General features: G+C 41.5%; 1 protein-coding gene across 1 annotated transcript; it reads left to right on the top strand.

Annotated features, from left to right (window-relative positions):
* The first annotated feature begins 1,621 nt into the window (after positions 1–1,621).
* On the top strand, positions 1,622–21,259 carry LOC146645859 (suppressor of tumorigenicity 14 protein-like). Its single transcript, XM_085393013.1, has 19 exons — positions 1,622–1,982; positions 4,411–4,558; positions 6,878–7,008; positions 7,601–7,671; positions 7,944–8,137; positions 9,006–9,041; positions 9,193–9,421; positions 9,871–10,007; positions 10,696–10,793; positions 11,420–11,520; positions 13,923–14,056; positions 14,141–14,245; positions 14,369–14,476; positions 15,227–15,340; positions 15,480–15,605; positions 15,689–15,860; positions 16,863–17,134; positions 17,851–17,987; positions 18,743–21,259. The coding sequence occupies exons 1-19, from the start codon at positions 1,941–1,943 to the stop codon at positions 18,902–18,904; spliced, it is 2,517 nt and encodes an 838-aa protein (XP_085249139.1). The 5' UTR covers positions 1,622–1,940; the 3' UTR covers positions 18,905–21,259.
* The last annotated feature ends 207 nt before the right edge of the window (positions 21,260–21,466 follow it).

Consider the following 21,466-nt stretch of genomic DNA (forward strand, 5'->3'; position numbering starts at 1 on the left):
AGCCATACTTACCAGGTAGACCGGAAATAAGCGACTGTGAAATTGGACGGTCTAGCCTTCAGAATTACGTCACCGTCTGCTGTCTAAAATATAACCGGACGCTGGCGTAAATTTTCGACCATCTCACACTTCTATTTGACGGGGGGACTGAAATTCGGGATTCTCCCGGAAAAATCGGGAGTGTTGGCATGTTTTCAGCTGCTCCCTTGTCACAAGGAGTCCCCACAGTGGACCACTCTGCATATCTGATAAATGAAGGATGCCTATACGAACCACAAATGCCCAGTTAATAATAATAATAATAATATTTATTATTATTATTATTATTATTATTATTATTATTATTATTATTATTATTATTATTAGTCAATATTTCATTTTCCAAACGGCTTGAAAAATGTTTCCATTTACAAACATGATGAAAATTATTTCATAATTTAAATAGAATAAGCAGTACAGTGATTTGTAATTAATGAGCATAATTTCAATAGATTAGCAGTTTAATTGGCCTCTTAATTAACTGAGGAATAGAGCAACATTTTCACCTGCAGATCGCTCTGTACTTGAGGAGGCAATATATAAATAACACAATCATTAAAATCACAGTTAAAAAAATAACTTCTCCGAATTACTTTTATTAATGGTTGCTTTAGGGTTATTACATCAGTATATTAATATGATTTAGTCCCTTTTATAATTGGCTGAATAAATAACCCAACAATATGTTTTACATTTATTGATCAAATAAATGAATTTAGCTTTAATAGCAACTATTTTTTGATTTATTTAATTTTAAATGTCAGATTTTCCTTTTGGTTTTGAATCAAATATGGATTTTTTTGTTTTGTTTGTATTTTTATTGTGATGCAGTTTCCATCAGGAGTAGCTTAGACTCTACCAGCTGCAGTACTGTCCCGCTAACAGCTTTAAAGTAATCAGGTTTAATCATCTGGAGGCAAACGGGACACACACCAGATGTGTTCATTGTACAATGGCTACGACAGAATAAATGAAAAGGACAAAAATGCTTTCTTGACGTGATCATTTGTGTCACAGTATCAGGGACATGACCTGAATAAACACTGACCTCTAGTGTTCCTTATTCATATTACAACATTTTACTTGCTGTACATACAACTGGTTGGTTTTTAATACCTCATTTTGAAGTGAAATGCTGCGTGCACATGGGAGATCATCTGATTATTGGATTGAATTTAATGTAATATCATAATAACGCAGGATCTGTTGAATACTGCAGAATAAAGTGCATTGCTGTTTTAGCGCTGTATAAATAAGGTACACTGTACACACTGTATAAAAGATAAGATAAGATAAACCTTTATTAGTCCCACAACTGTGAAATGTGCTTGGTCACGGCAGAAAGCGGACGGCACAAAGTTAAGAGCAGCATAAAATAACAAAAACAATAGAATAGAATAAAATAAAATAAAATAAATACTATGTCAAAACTGCAATGAAGCCAGATACGAGGTGCATACGCTGATGAGTTTAGCCGCGGCTGATGGGAAGTCTGTAGATGAAGTAACAGGTGTGTGCTCCACCCGCAGCACACAGTCTCCTCCTCTCTGGCCCCCCCATTGATCTCCGCCCTGCCCTGTTTCCTCATTCTCGCTGTAGAACCCGCTCTGACACCGACCCAGAAACACCACCGACTCTGGCCAGGCTACAGCATCTTTAACTAACCTGTCAGAAAAAGACAAAAATCCAAAGAAGAAGAAGAAGAAGAAGAAGAAGACAGCTGTTTACGTTTCTGCTCAGCTGGGAAGAGAGAGCGAGAGAGAGAGGGAGAGAGAGAGAGACACCTGCCGCTGCTCACCTGTCGCTGCCATGACCGCGCTGCGATTTTAGTGTTGGAGAAAAATCGATAAGCGACAAAAGAGGGAAAAAAAACGAAAGAAAAGAAAAAGTCAAAGGGACTAATGGATTCCCTGGATTCAGGACAAAAGTTCCGTCCCAAACGGGTAAGTCCAACACCTGTTATGGTAACCTCTCAGTGACGTCACACCAGGAACAGGTTTTAAAAAACATAAATATGATTGATTTATATCGGAATTATGAACGTACTGATATGCACAATGTGCAGAAGGATTTCTGGATTAGCTTTACAACATAGGCTGAACCTGTTCCCACGTCACACTGCGGGTTTTATTAGTTTAAGTGCGATCTGTTCGAGTAATGTGAGCACTGGTTTCTGTTGAACTCCACTGAAACCTGGCGCGCCTCTGGCATTGAACCTGCATATTTTCACTCTTTGAGGGTGGATTTTGGTTTTATTGATTAGTTGTTTAAATGACAGAACGGCGCCTGGTTCAGTTTTAATAATCAAAGAGCTGGAAACGACATCAGCGTTTGTTCTTTTCTGATTTCTGGTGTTTTATATGATAATGAGCTGATTAACATTTTCTGATCAAACATTTAACTTGAGAAACCGACATGGAGATGGATTGAAGCAATCAATCTCAAATTTCCACCCCAAAAGCAGTTATGTTCCAGTGCCTGATTAATGTGGCAACATTATACAGTTTCACTGTAAATGTGTTTGTATGTTTGTTAATGTGAAACCAGAAGTAGACTAAACACTGCTCAGGCATCGAAAGAATGTAGATGGTTTCACCTCCTCCACACCTGTCAGTAAATAATCTGTGGACACAGTTGAAGGTCCCCTGTGATCAGTGACCTGGGCACAAACAACCCCACTGTTAGGCACCCGGTCCAGGGTGTGCACCGTCAGGGTGTGCAACCTTACAACTCTTATCTCACCACCAGTGTTTCTGCAGGTGTGTGGACGTCAGTGGAGTGATTAGTATTTGGACTAGATTGGTTATTTCTTGCCCTTTGCCAGTTGTAACATTAAAAAAAATAAGGCTCACAAAGTATTTTCCCCCATGAAAGTAGTAACTAATTAGTAAAGTAATACTGACCTTAACCTCTTTACCAAATGGCTTCAAAAATCCAGAATAGAGCTGGAGCTCATTCAAGAACCTGGTAGAAAAGCTGCGCAAAACTATACTGATATCAATTCTATCTTCTGAAGACAAACAGTGTTTGTTTGGTCAGTCATTCTGGATCTTCTATGTAAGCGTGTAATATCTAGTTTATTAAAGAGATTAATGTTAATCACACATTGTGGTTAGATGTGCACATTATGTCAGGGTTTGTGGAAGGGTTAGTTCACAGTTGCTAGTTGCATAGTTGCTTCACACAATTTTGCCTTTGAGACAAATGACTTTTTGGATTGTTTGAAGGGAGAGCATTTATGTCGCACCCTATAATGAGGCACCAACCAGCTCTTTAAAGCACTGCATTAGAGATCTAATGGTGTGTCCAGGATACAACATGCTGGCATTTCATAACAGTCATAGAGACATTCCTGTGCAGCAACACCCTGCTTGACACAGCTGAACAGGTTTACAGTGCATTGGAAAACACACTGTGTCCTCATTTGTTGCCTTTACAGTCATAAGTACAACTAAAAACTGAAGGTAACACCTTTTCACAAATTTATCATCAACTTTGAACTAAAGTATCAGGTTGGGGCGATGCCCCTGGTGCTTACAGTCTGCTGTGCTCACTGTATATTCTGACTCCACTTTGTTGTAGCACTAGTTAATAGTTCTAGATGTTTTCTCCCATTCACACTGCTGGATCATTACATCTGTTATACAAAATCTGGTTTACCCTGTGGGGCTAGTTTTCTAGTTGTCATAATAGCTGTTTTTATAACTCCTCTTTTTGTTAACTTTAATACTTGAAATTAGGGATCAGATGGAGCACTCCATTTTGCTTGGTGCCTTTTACTGACTATTGTTAATGGACCAGTCAAGGGTGTAAGAGCTGGGATGGGCTCCAGCTGCCCGGAATAAGGATGAGCAAAAGAAGATGGCTGGATTCTCAGTCAGGCTGTGACATGGATATAATAACTTACTCAGGTCACTATGTTTCCCATTAAGTTAGGAGTCCACTCTGTGGTCCAATTTGGACATTTTAATCCTTAAAAACTGCAAACTGCTGGTTCAGGCTTCAAATCTCACAGTGAGTCTTCTACATTTTTATATAGAGTCTGTAGTGAATACAAACATGCTGAACAGCAGCATCTTCAAAAAGCTGGGGAACTGTTGAATTTAGACCGAGCGCTGTGCTGCTGTCACTGGAAAACACCATCCAATACTGCAGTCGAGTAAATAGCCCACAGTCTGCTGTCTACTAACCTGCTATTCCTACCTGATAACGTTGCACGCCAGACTGAGTAAAAAAACACACACAAAAAAACAAAGATAAAAAACAAACTTTGGCCTTGAACAAAACAAAAATGTTGAGGCCACTTTGAGATTTTGTACAGTCCTGAACCAACTGATAAACTTTGTCTTCTCCAACTATCTCTGTATGCAGGACAATGACGTTGAGGAAGCATTTCTGCAGGCTCCAGATCCCAAGGACGTGGAGAAGAAGTCATGCAACAAGAAGGGGGCAGGGATAGGAGTCGCCTTGGTGATTGGTGTTCTGGCTGTGATTGCATTGCTGGTCGGGCTGTTTTGCCGTAAGCTGACTTCATCAAACTACATTCAGCTAACCTGATGCTGGGGGTTGGATTTGAAAATACATATCTGAGCGCCTTGATGTCAGACAGGATATAAGATAAGAGAGAGAAGATAAGATAGAACTTTATTAATCCCTCGGGTGGGTTCCTCTGGGAAATTCAACTTCCAAAAAAAAGCACAGCAACGACCGAAGTTACAGTTACAGAATTGTTATATATATATATATATATATATATATATATATATATATATATATATATATATATATATATATATATATACACACACACACACACACACACATATATAAATACAGAGACAAATATAAATAAAATATACAAAGGGGATAAATAGAATAAATAGGAATAAAAAATAAAAATACAAGTGAATTGCACATTTCAAGTATTGAGTCTATTGCACTGTTGACTATTTACAAAAAGTATTGCACAAGGTATTGTACAGTGAGGTGCAGAGGCACTACAGCTTAGTTGTTCCCTCCTTTGTCCTCCTGTTTCCCCTCCCTCTCCCCTCCAGAGAGGAGTTAAACAGTCTGATGGCGTGTGGGACAAAGGAGTTTTTAAGTCTGTTAGTTCTTGTCTTGGGGAGAAGCAACCTGTCACTGAACAGACTCTTCTGGTTGTTTATGGCCGTGTGCAGAGGATGCCCAGCATTGTCCATAATGTCCAGCAGTTTCTTTAGTGTCCTTTTCTCTGCCACTGTCACCAGAGTGTCCAGCTTCATGCCGACCACAGAGCCAGCCTTCCTGATCAGTTTCTCCAGCCTGCATGAGTCCTTCTTTGCTGTGCTGCTCCCCCAGCACACCACAGCATAGAAAAGTACTCCAGCAACCACCGACTGGTAAAACATCCTCAGGAGCTTCCTGCAGATGTTAAAAGACCTCAGCCTCCTGAGGAAGTACAGTCGGCTTTGGGCTTTTTTATACAGGTGCTCTGTGTTGCATGACCAGTCCAGTTTATTGTCCACCCACAGCCCGAGGTACTTGTACTTGTTGACCACCTCCACCTCCTCCCCCTCTATCTGAACCGGCAGTGGACCTTCTCTGGACCTCCAGAAGTCCACAACCAGTTCCTTAGTCTTTGAGGTGTTGAGTTGCAGGTGGTTTGTGTGACTCCATGCGACAAAGTTCCTCACCAGACTTCTGTACTCCTCTTCCTGATCATCCCAGATACACCCCATGATGGCCGTGTCATCTGCAAACTTCTGAATATGGCATAATTCAGAGTTGTAGCAGAAGTCAGAGGTGTACAGGGTGAAGAGAAGAGGGGACAGCACAGTTCCCTGTGGTGCTCCTGTGCTGCTGACCACAGTGTCAGACGTGATGTCCTTCAGCCTGACGTACTGTGGTCTGTCGGTGAGGTAGTCGGAGATCCAGGCCACCAGGCAGGGGTCCACCTCCATCCTGTTCAGTTTTTCCTGAAGCATACAGGGCCGGATGGTATTAAAGGCACTGGAAAAGTCAAGAAACAGTATCCTGACCGTGCCTTTTCCCCCATCCAGGTGTGAGTGGGCTCTGTGTAGGAGGTACAGGATGGCATCCTCCACTCCGACACCCGCCTTGTATGCAAACTGTAGTGGGTCCTGGGCATGTTGTACCTGTGGTCGGAGGAAGTTGAGGAAGAGCCGCTCTAGAGTCTTCATAAGATGTGACGTCAGTGCCACCGGTCGGAAGTCATTCAGCTCATTGGGCCGGTTCTTTTTGGGGACCGGGACGATGCAGGATGTCTTCCATAGGGCGGGCACTCTCCCCAGTCGCAGACTGAGGTTGAAGACTCGTTGTAGCGGCTCCCCAAGTTCAGCAGCACACGCCTTAAGCATCCTAGGACACACCTTGTCTGGCAGGTGTAAGGTCTAATTGAAACAGAGCAGCTACCTGGACTGGATTATCTCATTAATAGTGTTACGTCCTCGCTGCGTATGACTCTGGATACTATGGCTCCTATGAAAACAAAAGCTTCAAATTCAGAATAATTGACTCCCTGATATAAATCTCAATTACACAGCTTGATGCAGATAATGGAGAGGAAATGGTGTCTCGCTAATTTAGAAGATCTTCATTTATTGGAAAGAAGAGTTTGTCACTATAAAAATACCCTCGGCAAAGCCAGGACGTCTCACTAATGAGTGAAGAAACTACCCCAGCTTTCCTCTCACGACTGTAGCAGTGTTATTTGTCCTGTAAGAGAGAGAGGTCCAGTCCACAAGGGAAACTCACCCATAAAATTGTCATAACAATTATATACAGTTGTGATCAGAATGTTGTGTATAAAGATATTGGAAACATCTCTGTGTGTCTTCAGAGCCCCAGCATGTGAAAATGAAGAGAATTTATATCGGCTCCATGGAAATCAACAACAAGCAATTCCTGCCACAGTATGAGGAGCCTGGCAGTTCTGAGTTCACTAACCTGGCTGCTCAGGTCTGCAAACAGGTGAGACCTGACAGTTCCAAAGCATCATGGGAATTTTCCATATATGCGGTGTTATACATTCATCATGAGACCTTCAGGTTTGCTCTGTGATAGAAATAAATATTTAGAAGACATACAAGAACAATCTGAAATATAGATGCATGTATAGTGGTGTGTGTGTGTGTGTGTGTGTGTGTGTGTGTGTGTGTGTGTGTGTGTGTGTGTGTGTGTGTGTGTGTGTGTGTGTGTGTAATTGGTATCTTGGAGTGCAGCTGTCTTCATTCACCAGCATCCATTACACCCTCAACTTAGAAACACAAATTTCTAACATAGAACCCTCCAACAACTATCAGCACTATCAGTAGGCAGAGGTGATAGCACTCCTACACTTCCAGTGAGACTAATCTTTTCAGGCCTTTTAATAGGACCTACTTCCCCAAAATCCATTACAGCACACTCTGCGTCACTACATGATTGTGTGCTGCGAGTCTGAGTTGTAACCTTGATGTTACTTCTAACCACTTCTGCTCTGTGTCTTCCTCTGTCACCTGTTTCTCTATTTGTTGAGGCCATAAAGGTAATAGGTGCCATAATGTGACCTTTTTCTCTTCAGCTCAAACTGATGTACTCCAAAAACTCATTGCTGGACAGATACTTCAACCATTCGTCCGTTCAGGCCTTCAGGTACTGTGAAAGAGACAGCGTGTACCAGCCAGCCACAACAATATCACCAGTGACGGGAAAAGTGAATATCAATGAAGATCTTTTAAGGGGTCAGAAATAAAGGCAATAAGTGCAGTCCACGCTCTGATAGTTCAGAGAGCAAATGGACCTACACAGTACTAATCTGATTGTTGTATTGAGGCGGCTGATTGGTACATAGCTGTAATGCGCAGTTGCTTCTCTGTTGCACTGAATGAAGCCTGTACAAATCCTCTGTGTGTCCTGTTGTGCAGTGAGGGCGACAGAGGGTCGAACACCATTGTGGCTTATTACGAATCAGAGTTTGATGTCCCCCCACCCCAGCAAGCCTCGCTGGATGAAGCCATCGACTCTATGCAGCCTCCAGCAGGAAGTCAGGAGGGCGGAAAAGGACGATTCCTGCTGAAACCCACAGACGCCCTGAGTGTCAACGACATCGTGACACAAGGTTTGACGGCTCACAGATTAGTTTTCTACAAGGTTGTTCATCCAAAACAATTTTCAAGCTTTTTTTTTTACATCAAATTATTATTAGCTTTGTATTCACTATGGGCACTTAACCACCAGCTGTTCTCCATATGTCTGTTCTTCATCTGCCTGCACTGAAAAGTAAAATCTACGCTCTGATATGACCCTTTAAACCTGGAGCACTGTGCTGTCGTTGACAACTCTTGGAAAAATTAGTTAATTAATTAAAAAAAAAATTTATTAAATTAATTTAAAAAGTATATTTAACTTACATGCAGACATTTTAACGATGAATGGTTCTTCTTCTAATGGTTAATGGATTCTTCAACTCAGCTCTTATCTTTTCTTATGGGGAAACATCTTCTAGAAGCTTCTTTGTCTCATACAAACATGATGCTGGACACTGTTAAAGACTGAGGAGCGAATAGATTCCTAAAGTGGTGAAACTGCATAAACCCTTGGAGGATATATAGTTATATGTAGTAAGAGTCATAGTCCTGGTGTATATGTATAATCATAACTATAACATTTGGTGACAGACAGGAGCTTACTTGTGTCTCACTGCGATTCACAAATGATCAAAAAACTGCAGCACTGCTGCTTGTACAGCAAAACTAAGCAGTAAGCTTTTGTTTCCAATGACGACAGTGAGACATCAAGACGTCCCGCTACGATACGTCTGTTCTCAAATATTGACGCTACATCTGCTCTGAATTCTTCCTCCAAGGTTTTGTTAAAAATATCGAGTAAAGTTTAATCAAAAACGCAAAAATGATTATTGTTGTTTTAATTAGTAACGAGGAACTGATATATGTGGTTTACTAACACATTTATCTTTGTGTTTACAGCTATAGATCCACGCTTGACCAAAACCAAGCTTTCAGGTATAAACCAGTTTCGTGGTGGGAACTTCTTTTTTTTCTGTAATTCTCTATGTAAAGTTTGACTTGTTAAAATGTTCCAAAAAAATTAAAGTTGCTTGTTTCACAACTGGTATACTTCATCCAAAACATGTTCTTCTCGTCATATTTTCAGAGAGGAAAAGCATCGACATCCACATCGAAAACTCCGGGCACGTTGAGTCTCCGGGATTTCCAAACTCTCCGTACCCTTCAAACGCCTACCTGCAGTGGAAGTTTCGGGCAGACCCGCAACACCGAATCCAGCTCGACTTTGATGACTTGATCCTGGAGGACGACTGTCAGCGAGACTTCATCAAAATCTACGACTCGCTCGTCCCCATAGAGAAACGCGCTATGACAGAGTGAGACGAACGATCTCTTCCTAGAATTTAAAGTGTCAGCTATCTCAGAGAAAACAAGACAAAACAGGCTGATATTCTTATTCTGTGTTTTAATAGCTGCTCATTTTTAACACAAAGGGATGTTCAGACTAAAGTAACCGGGTTCCTGAATATTGTTTACCCTGAAACACTGGCTCAGGTTAAAAAATTGGCAGAGACTATGGAACGAATGTAAAGATATGGAGATATATATTTAGTTGTTTCAGAGTGACCATAATTGGACAGGATACGGAATGAGGAAATCAGAGGGACATGTCAGGCATACGCAGAGGAGGGAGAGGGCATGCCTCGTACAACACCAGTTTGTGTTGGGGAAAAGGCATTAAAACGTTTTTGTGCCGACACATGCGTTATGCACCCGGCCCCAGGAGCACTAAAGGTTTCTTTCTGTCTCTCCCTTGTCCGCTCAGACAGTGTGGATACCCTCACCAGCCGCTGTCCTTCATCTCCTCTGGAAACGTCATGCTGCTGATGCTGGTCACTAATGAGGAGAAAAACTTCCCCGGCTTCAGAGCAAACTACTCTCCGATTCCTCAGACTACACTAAGTAAATCAAACGTCTTCTGAACAGCTGTCAGCTCTTTGTGAAATATTTCCACAGGGCATGAAAGACTTGAAATGTGTGACTTAAATGTGTGTTGGGAAAAAATGCAACAGCAGCAGAAATCTTAAGACTGCCTAATGTTTCCAGCCCAGAGATTACAGTAATAATTTTTCAATCAGTACATAATAATAATAGTAATTGTGTTAAAGGCGGCACGGTGGTTAGCACTGTTGCCTCACAGCAAGAAGGTCCTGAGTTCAATTCCACCATCAGGCCGGGGTCTTTCTGTGTGGAGTTTGCATGTTCTCCCCGTGTTTGCGTGGGTTCCCTCCGGGTACTCCGGCTTCCTCCCACCATCCAAAGACATGCAGCTTGTGGGGATAGGTTAATTGGATAATCCAAATTGTCACTAGGTGTGAATGTGAGTGTGAATGGTTGTCTGTCCCTATGTGTTAGCCCTGCGACAGACTGGCGACCTGTCCAGGGTGTACCCCGCCTCTCGCCCTATGACAGCTGGGATAGGCTCCAGCGCCCCCCGCGACCCTGAAAAGGATAAGCGGAAATGAATGGATGGATGGATGTGTTAAAGGTCAGATCTAAAGGATGCTATCTCGACATAAACTTTATTAATTCTGCAGCTAAAGTCTTTGTAGATGATCTAACATGTCAGTATGAACTGTGCGTCCCTCAGACTGTGGCGGCACGCTGACTGGAGAGAAAGGCTCCATCTCTTCACCGTTCTTCCCGTCCAACTACCCTCCTCGCACCACATGTGTGTGGAACATCGAGGTGAGCCTTCATTTTACTGAGGCTTCTGCACAGCATCCTATTTGTTCCTACGACCGCACTCCAGCAGACTCATGGTAACAGACACCTGAACAACCAGCAAAGACCAGCAAACTGCCAAAACACCTGTTTTTATAGAGGCGCTCACTCTGGATGATGCTCAATTACTCGAGTACTCACTCTCTTAATAGGAGTGTACTTATTTTTCTATGCACTCTTGCATTTTGGCTTGATTATTGTTTAATTAATAATTTGCAGGACATTTAGTGATTGTATGCAACTTTAAATTCTGCCTCCAGGTGCAAATGCTTCACTGCCAACCTGAACACAAACTGAATTTCATTCCCTCCACTGAAAGGACACTTTTCAGTTAGCTGACCTAGAACCAAACGAACTTTTCTCTTACACTGACCAACTGAGTCTTTAGCAAAACAATATAATTATTATTTATAAAGATAAACCCCATAGATGATGATGATGACGACAATGACATTTTTCCATCATTGCTCATTTTAAATTTATTAAAAGCACAAATCAGAAAATCTATTTATTGGACTTATTTTTATTAGTTGATCATGTTTTAAATATTTTACACTCCTGTTTCATTTGTTTTTTACTTTGTTTTTCAGGTTGCAAACAACAAATTTCTGAAGGTTCTGTTCAATAAGTTCTCGCTGGGAAATAAAACTGAAGGTTGCGGCCATGACTATGTTGAGATCAATGGTGAAAGGTCAGTAACGAGCAGTGTTATGCCTTTTAAAGAAAGATTATTCTTAGTATACAGTGCTGTTAAAAGGTCTTACATTACCACCAATGTCCTTATATTTAGCTTGAAGAATGGGAAATAGCTGAAGTGAAATACATGGAAATACAGTATATAGCTAGGTTCACACTGCAGGTCTTCGTGCTCTATTCCGATTCTTTGATCAAATCTGATTTTTTGTCTGCTTCTTCACACTACAAATAAAATGTGACAGCAAACGCGCTCTAGTGTGAACCCTCAGAGAGCTCCGCATGCTCAAAAGAAGACGTCACACACAACGCGCTCTGTTTGGACCCAGACCAAACAGCATTGTGTGACTGATGACCCTTAATATAAAGACTTGTTTCGGATTTTACGTTTCCCAATTTTGCTTTAAGTTATAAAGTTATTTTGTTATTTACATATGGCCTAATAATGATCATTATTGCTGTTTTAGAGGAGCGGTGCTTCACAGGATAGTTGCAGATTTCTGTCAGAATCTGCAGATTATATACAAAGAAAATGTTTGCATTTCTCCAACGTTGTCTTCGCAACAATTTCACTGGATGGCCAGGAAGCGTTCACGATGTTTTCTCAGGTGCTGATAATTGGTGTCTGTCTTGTGTCGGTGACGTAAAAGACGGATTTAATGCGACACCACCTCCACAGGACAAGACTCAGCAGTCCATCTGCATCTTAAGGTCAAAGGTCACTCTTTTGAGGATGCCAATGTCCACATTTTGGACAGAGAGGACAGATGGTTTGAAAGAGGAGTGAAAGAAGCATCTATGTCCACTGTGAGCGACCATCTTTGAACAGAGGCGGGGTTTACGACACCAACTGTCTGCAATCTATAATCCAGTTTTGAGATCCCTCCCCAGACGCCTTAACGCCCACTCACATCCTGGGCCATCTGACCTCAGGAAATCACATGATAAGGTGGGGCCAGGTTTCACAATGAGCTCACCCGAAACTCTGGCTGATTGGGACCCACACTCGCTTTCACACCTTGGCTCAGGCGATTAGAGGATCATCAGGGGTCCTTTTGTCCCTCTGTGGGGGGGTCACTCCCACTAGGTTTACCCATATGGAAAAGATATATATAAATCTTATAAAGTTTGTATCTGTCTTGTGTGAAACTTGTATGAAAAGCATATAAGAGTGAAAACAGATATAAGATCCCGTGAAAAATTATATAATGAAACTTGTATGTTTTGGATACTTACTAAAACAATGTATGAAAGTAATGAGAAAGTGGCCACTTTCATGAGTAAATCATGTAAGCCTTATATGATTTACTCATGAAAGTGGCCACTTTCATGAGTAATCACATATACGTTTTTACTATTTCTTTTCCATATGGGTATATCTGGGACTCTCCACCATTTGACCTTAGAACTGAAGAAGCTTCTCGGATGAGAGGTGAAACGTCTTCAAGTAACTTAAAGAAGTCCAGACGCTTTTCTTTCCAAACTCCTTAGACAGATATGTATCGGATTCAGCACCACATACGAAAGTGACCCAGGTCGAATTTGAAAATCAGATTTGTGCCGTTCACGATGTCACACCATGATCGGGTATGGTCAAAAAAGTCGGATTTGACACGCTTTCGCCTGCAGTGTGAACGTAGCCTATGAGGCAAAAACCTGGAATGGCTACTTTTTATTCTTGGGCAAGTGTTTTTATCATTTCTTGAAGTCGTCTTCAGGAATAGTTCTCCAGGCTTCCTGAAGATCATTTCAGAGGTCTTTGGATACTTGCTGATTATTCTGATTTCTGTCCAAATGTTTACTGACTGTTGCAGTAATGTTGCTGCATGAGTTTGTTGCCTTGATGTTTGAATGGTTGATGAGTTAGTCATGATTAGTCACTTATGATTAATGAGTGGCTTAATAAACCAAAACATTTTGTCCCAATGGTCGGGTACAAGGACCGGACTGAGAATGACAGAAAAAGTAGATAAGTGTACTACTGTAAATGCTGTGTAGACAATCATACTGTCCAATACAATAATTACAGTTTTATAACTGTTTACAACTGTTTAACCATATGTATAACCTGTACATAGCTTGTACACTCACTACAGCTACAGCCGGTACATACTTAAAGTTATAGTATCTTCATAACATACCTTCATATGTGTAACATACCTATAATAGATCTATATCCTGTATTATATCTATATTATTGCAAAAGCCCTTTCTGGATGGATGCAAACTGCAATTTGTTGCCTCACACTTGTGACATGTGCAATGACAATAAAGTAGAATTCTGTGTGTGTGTGTGTGTGTGTGTGTGTGTGTGTGTGTGTGTGTGTGTGTGTGTGTGTGTGTGTGTGTGTGTGTAAAATATGTAACCTAGTTACATTGTTTTGTGTTTTTTTGTTATAGGCTGTGTGGCAGCGACTTGAAGAGCCCAGTGTTCACCATCAACAGCAACAAGATGACCATTACATTTAAGTCGGACTCCTCCTACGTTGATCAGGGCTTCACTGCTGAGTACGAGGCCTTCACCCCGAACAATCGTAAGGATACATGCTTAATTTAAGGACTGTAGCGTTCTCTGAAGCCGGCGAACAAATGAGGTAATATTATGTTTGTCCTATCAGCTTGTCCAGGAAGGTTCACGTGCAGCAACAACCTGTGCATCAATAACACTCTGCGGTGTGACGGCTGGGGCGACTGTGGAGATGACAGCGATGAGATCAACTGCAGTGAGTCCAAACCGTCAAACTTCTTTCTGTCTGAAAAGAATGAAATTAAAGGAGCACATCGAAAATGGTCTTTCACCTTTTCTGTCCCTAACAATGTTGGGTTCTCTTTGTGTGCCTCATTAGAGTGTGATGCGTCTCAGATACAGTGTAAAAATGGTCACTGTAAACCAAAATTTTGGCTGTGTGATGGGGTGGACGACTGTGGAGACAACACGGACGAAGAAAACTGTGGTGAGTGCAGCGAAACAATAAACTGGAGCTATTTCAGCAGTTGATGTTTATTTTAAACATCGCTTAAAGTTTATTGCACTAAAAACTCAGGCAGTGTTGTCAGTGACAGAGGATATCCCAAATATGCTCTTGTTAGATAAGTAGGTCTGACTGCATTTGCACTAGCCCCACCTGCCTGCCAATCAAATCCTTTATATTTGGGAGGGGCAGCCAATCAGAAGAAACCTGAGGAGATTAAAAAAAGGAGAATAAACTGAGGGTCTGCATTAAAAAAATGTATAAAGACATTCAAGTTGAGGGAAATAATAAAAGCCAAAAAGATGTCTTTTTTCAATAAGTACTGATACAAAGAATTAGTTGAAACTTCACCAAAGCAACAGGCAAATTTTATCACTTTTCTCCATACATTTTAAAGTAATATGTGCATAAACAGTACTGTAATAAAAACTGGACTATAAATGCAAGGTGGCAGATAATGCAAGAGGTTGTTCTGCCGGTATAGCCAGTTTTGTTGAGGAATGTAGGAAGCCCAGCAGGCAAATCAGACCAGAGGGTTGTGCAATCACATTTCCATAAGAATCTGTTGACATGCAGAGGCAGTGTATGTGGAAGAAAGGTGGAAGACTAGCCTGTGTTTGTCTTTGTTGAAACTGACTCCTTTAAAAGAGCTCTGGAATTAAAATAGCAACAGGTCAAATTAAACACTCGAGTGGAGGGTAGTAAATAAGTGATTTTTCTCTTGTTTTACAGAAACATGCAAAGGGCAGTTTTCCTGCAAAAATGGCCGCTGTATTGCAGAGAATTTGAAGTGCAATGGAAAAGATGACTGCGGTGATGCGTCTGATGAGTCCAAATGTGAAAAATGTAAGAAGTAAAGTTCAAATAAGAACTTCTGAAAATGTATGGTTTTCATGAAAATCTTTAATCAAACAGCATTTTGAGGTAAAGGATACCTGTGGGTCAGAGTTGCTCACTGATACTGCACGTGTCTCTCGTCTTTCAGCTTTGGTGCTGCAGACATGCTCAGAGTTCACCTTCCAATGCAAAAACAAACTCTGCATCAGTAAAATGAACCCAGAGTGTGATGGAGTGCAGGACTGTACCGACGACTCTGATGAGGATAACTGTGGTAAGTTAACCACACACTTGCCTACAGATGGTTGTGGTATGGAGTTTAGTGGCGGTAACGCCTGCACATATGTGTGCTTTCAGAGTGCGGGATAAGGCCGTACCGCAGCTCTCGCATCGTGGGAGGACAAGCATCTCGGGAGGGCGAGTGGCCCTGGCAGGTCAGCCTCCACTTCAAGGGAATGGGACATGTGTGTGGAGCCTCTGTGCTGAGCAACCGCTGGCTGCTGACCGCCGCCCACTGCGTTCAGGACAAGTAGGAGCTCCTCTATCTGAAATGACGGGGCTGAGTGTTTACTGATATGAAGTGTGATTAAAAAGTTCCAGAAACAGACCTCAGAAAAACCAAAAACCTTATTTAAATTTTGCCCATCTCTCTCTCCTGTTCTCACCACTTACACTGAGTGCTCTCTATTTTTAATGTGGACGTCAGACTTGTGCAGACATCAGCTTTTGTTTCAGACCAAAATTCTCTGTTAAGCATCACCGTTGATGAGAATTCAATCTCCAACTATAACAGAGACATTTTGTCCTTAGAGGCTGAATTCAGACTTTCAAAGTGTGAATATGTCATTACAAGTGAGCAGCAAGACCAGCGGCCTGTGGAGCACTCATCATCCGTGGCACTTTGTACTGTGAATCCCTGTTTAGATTGTGAACACTGTGTCAGAGATGAACTTTAGGTAGAAACGACTGGGACTGTGGTTGTGCCGTCATCTGTCAGCTTAGAGTGCACTGAAAACACGAGAGCCTTACTGATACTGAATCAATCTTTGCTCACCACCAGTGCTGTTCACCACATTTGAGTCACTGTGACTTTTTCACCGCTGTTGAAATAAAGGACACTCCTTCAACTAGATTGCATACACTTTGTAGAGGCATGGGTATAAGTGGGGGACATGTGTAGAGTGATCGAAAACTATGAGATGCACTCAACTGTTTCTTTGCAGTTCAGAACCCAATAACTTCATATATATCACAGAAGCATGATTACAGACCGGCTGTTTCAGTATCACTAACTACAAAATAATGTCTTTTCCTGTATATTATACATCCTGCTCATTTGATCTCTAACTACTCCTCCCAAAACCAGACACAAGTCACATCCTTTCTAGTGGAGCTCTAGCTTTGAATTTTGTGTACCACAAATTTTACAGTTTTTTGTTTTTTTTAATGTACTTGTATATGCTTTTTAATGTAAAATCAGACAAATGACATAAATGAACTGAAAGAATTCCTTGGCTGTTTTTTCATGTAGATTCTCTCAGGCTAACCAATGGGAGGCTCTTCTGGGTCTTCACGAGCAGAGTCAGACCAGCAAGTGGACCATGAAGCGGGGCGTGAAGCGGATCATCGTTCACCCGGGCTACGACCCTGAGACCTACGATAACGATATCACTCTCATGGAACTGGACAACAGCGTCACGCTCAACCAGAACATCTGGCCCATCTGCCTGCCCTCCCCCGCGCATGACTTCCCAGTAGGAGAAGAGGCTTGGATCACTGGCTGGGGAGCTACCAGGGAGGGAGGTGAGATGATGAGAATGACGAGAACACAGCTTGTCTGAAACGTCCGAATATCCCACACTGGAAGTGTTGTGGAAGTTTTTAAATGTGTCTGCAATGAAACGTTCCCACAAACAAACTTAACTGATCCCACAGATGTGTCTGCCCAGCCAGCCAGTGGATTCAACACTAAGCATTGTTCTGAAAGACCTAATAGTAAAGATAACAATGTTCCTCAACATAAAATTCACCCTACCACAGCACTTCACTCTCAGACTGCTGGTTCAAATGTGCGATATTTACATGTAAAATGAGATGCACAGCCTTCATTTTTCAGGCCCTCTTCCACGGACCTTTCAGTTTGCAGACACACTCTCTGCTTTTAAGATTAGGCTTAAAACGTTCCCTTTAGACAAAACCTAAAGTTAGAGAGAGAGCCTAAACTCTCCCTCACTGCAATAGGACTGCTGGGAGCTTCTCAAGTTGCCCTGTGTTTATACACCACTTTACATTTTACAGGTATAAGAGTATTTTTGTACCCTAAAAACTGTTAGCCGAAAATTTAACATGGCACGGTGCACAGTGTGTCCGTTAAAATGTTTTTGGGTAACTGGATAAGATGAATAAAAGAGGTGACTGATCTAAAAAACAAAAAAATAAACAACAAACTTTAAGCATCTGAAAGTCAGATCATGACAAAGAACCAGAGCGCTGTTAGAAGTAATTTTGCTGTCTATCAGGTTCCGGGGCGGCTGTACTGCAGAAGGCAGCAGTCCGGATCATCAACAGCACAGTGTGCAAGAGTCTCCTGACAGACTCGGTGACCGACAACATGCTGTGTGCTGGAGTCCTCAAAGGAGGCGTGGACGCCTGCCAGGTACAAACTCGAATGCTTGTAATAGACAGATGTTTTATTTAAAACAAATAAACTACATTTCTGTGTTTGTCACACTTTAATGTTTCAGATCAAACGAATTTGAATATTAGACAAGATAACACACAAAATGCAGTCTGTAAATAAAGGTGTTAATTATTAAGGGGAAAATCCAAACCTGCATGGCCCTGTGTGAAACAGTGAACCTAGTAACTGGTTGGGCCACCCATGGCAGCAGCAGCTGTAATCAAGCATTTGAAATTAATGGCAATCAAAGTAATTTACAGCGCTGTGGAGGAAACCTGGCTCTCTTATCTTTGCAGAATTGGGGTAATTCAGCTACACTGGAGGGTTTTCAAGTAGGAAATGCCTTTCTAAGGTCACGCCACAGCATGTCAGTCAGATTCATGTCAGGACTTTGACTACTCCACTCCACAGTCTTCACTTTGTTTGTCTTAAGACATTCAGAGGTGGACTTGCTGGTTTATCTTGGATCATTGTCCTGCAAAACCCAAAAGTACTGGTATAATGTTCCTTTTCTGAAATGCTGTTACTTTAACGCCAGATGTTATGGGACACACGCCTCCCAAAAAGTTCAGTTTATGTCTCATCAGTCCACAGAGTGTTTTTCCAAAAGTCCCAAAAAAGGGGATCATGTCGGTTATCGGGGATCGGTTAATATGTCCTTTTTTAATGCTTATTGGGACTCACAGAAAACCTTCAAGCTGAAAATAATCTCTCTCCTCTCTGATTCTCAGGGTGACTCTGGTGGACCCCTGTCTTTCACCAGCACCAAGGGGCGGGTCTTCCTGGCTGGTGTGACGAGCTGGGGCGAAGGCTGCGCTCGCAAGAACAAACCTGGCATCTATACCCAAGTTACCAAATATCGCAACTGGATAAAAGAAAATAGTGGAGTGTAGGAACAGGAACGTGCACAGGTTCTCTGGATTACGGGTGTTTCTCTTGGATTCACTGTGGAATGCGCAGCACCAAAACGGCTCTGCATGTATTTTCTCTGCAGCACATGCACAAAACTTTGCAACATCCAACATAAACTGTCTTGTTGAGAATTGCGAGTTCCTATCAGGACTTTACCCTTACATCAGAACATATCCATTCTCATCCACTGCCTGTTTTTATATGAACTGCCTTGTTGTTTCCAGAGTGTAAAAGCTGCACTTTCACCATGTTATTTTTGTAAGGATATTAATCACCCATCAGGTCTGCTCTTCTGTGCCCTGCTAATTTGCACTGCTTTTGGTAAATTGTGGTGGAAGTTTGTGATGCATCCTGGTCCCACATATGTTCTTTGTGAAGGTGAGCTGGCTTGTAAAAAATGGTGCTTGAAATATTCTCGGGGCTTAATAGGATATTCATAATGGAATATTGTGAATATTCATTGCTTACTTACATTCAAATTGCAAATATCTTCAAGGCTCAGGATTTCTATTTTAATTATAACAGAATTACAAATTTAACTGATTTAGTTGAACAGGATAAAGGCTTGAAGGTAAGGCCAAATCAGAAATATGATCTCATAATAAAAGGTTTACTTTGGGGGCTCAGGGTTTTTTGTCATTAGCTAACCCAGTTCTTCAAATTCATCTAGAAGTCTAATTTATTTATTAGGGAGAAAAAGTTCTCTGTTAATGTTAATTAACTTTTAAATTAACATTTGAAGTAAATATAATGAGAGGTGGCACTGGAATAGAATAGAATAGAATAGAATAGCACTTTACTGTACTGTACATGTATAACAAAATTATAGGTGCTCAATGCCAACTGTGCAGTTTAGAGCACTGTGCCGCTACATACGTCCGAATGCTTCGACATCTTGAACATAAAGAGGTTCTTCTACAGGTGGAGTTTATATTGCAGCTACACAACATTTAATTGAGGAATAAATTTAAAAATGTTCCAAATAAGCAGTAAAATGCTGTACGTTTGGAATTCAGATGAAAACTTGAAAGATAAAACACAGCAAAAATAAATGCATTCAAAATTTTGAATGAGGGGATAAAAACTTTCATCTAAAAACTTTGATCTAAACAAAATGCTACATCCAGAGTCAGCTTTCTGGGAACTCTGATGTATTTGTGTATCAGAGGTGAGCTTTAACAGAAAAGGAGCTGACAGAACAAAACCTCCAAAATTCTCATTTTAAATGTTGTTTTTCTCTAGATTAGAGCAGTTAGTAATGTGAGATAGTAGAAGTTACCCTTAAAACCTTTGTACTTGTCATTTTTGGGGGCATTTTATAAGTTTGTGTTGTTTTTTAAGGTTGTTAAAAATTAAAGCCTTTGTTGTCTTTCTTTAAGCAGCACTTCCCTAAAGAAGCTGATTTTGCCACAGTCTTATCTTTTGTATTTACACTCTTTGCTGTGACGTGTCTTTTGCTGGCTGTATTTATATATGCAGCGTATATATACATCTCAGTATAACAATAATAATAATAACAATAACAATGATGATAGTAAAGAATATCACTTAGCAGCATTACTCCACAATGTAAATGCTCAGATGTGCCCACTCCAGATCGGGGATGAGTTCCTGCCCCAAGTGCAGGAGTTCAAGTATGTCGGGGTTTGTTCGCAAGTGATGGGAGAAGGGAGCCGGAGGTCGACAGATGGATTGGTGCTGCAGCCACAGTGATGCAGACGCTGCACCGGTCCGTCGTGGTGAAAAGAGAGCTGAGCGTAAAAGCGAAGCTCTCAATTTACCGGTCGAGCTACGTTCCTCACCTATGGTCACGAGCTGTGGGTAGTGACCGAAAGGACGAGATCGCGGATACAAACGGTGGAAATGAGCTTCCTCCGAAGGGTGGCTGGCCTCTCCCTTAGAGATAGGGAGAGAAGTTCCTCCACATCAAAAGGAGCCAGCTGAGGTGGTTCAGGCATCTGACAAGGACGCCTCCTGGCCGCCTCCTGGAGGTGTTCGAGCATGTCCCACCGAGAGGAGGCCCCAGGGCGGACCCACGACATGCTGGAGAGATTATATCTCTCGGCTGGCCTGGGAACGCCTTGGTATTTCCCTGGATAAGCTAGAGGAAGTGGCTGGGGAGAGGGAGGTCTGGGCTTCTCTGATTGGGCTGCTGCCCCCGCGACCCGGCCCCGGATAAGCGGAAGAAGATGGATGGATGGATGTTTTATAAAGAACAGAGAAAAAATGTGGTTGGTCTTGTTTTGTCAGCCTAAAAATTAGTTTTTCTTTTGAAGAATAATGTTTTTTCTTTCTTTTTCAATTTTAAGCTGTAATAAACTCACATGGGGATTGTTCATGTCAGTGTTTACTTTTAGGAAACAGCTGCCAATAATCATGCAATAAAAACTTTAATGAACATATATATTTATACTATGTGGCTCTTTTGTTTTTCTTTATAGTTAAATATAATATGAATTTAAAGCTACACCACACCCACTGTTGTTAAGCAAATTAATACGCTCACCTTATTTCCATGCACAGTTCCAAACCATATCAACTTA

This window comes from Rhamphochromis longiceps, linkage group LG20 (assembly GCF_057381845.1).
Source record: "Rhamphochromis longiceps isolate RC_006_pf linkage group LG20, R_longiceps_female_GT1.1, whole genome shotgun sequence".
In the NCBI taxonomy this organism is placed as follows: domain Eukaryota; kingdom Metazoa; phylum Chordata; class Actinopteri; order Cichliformes; family Cichlidae; genus Rhamphochromis; species Rhamphochromis longiceps.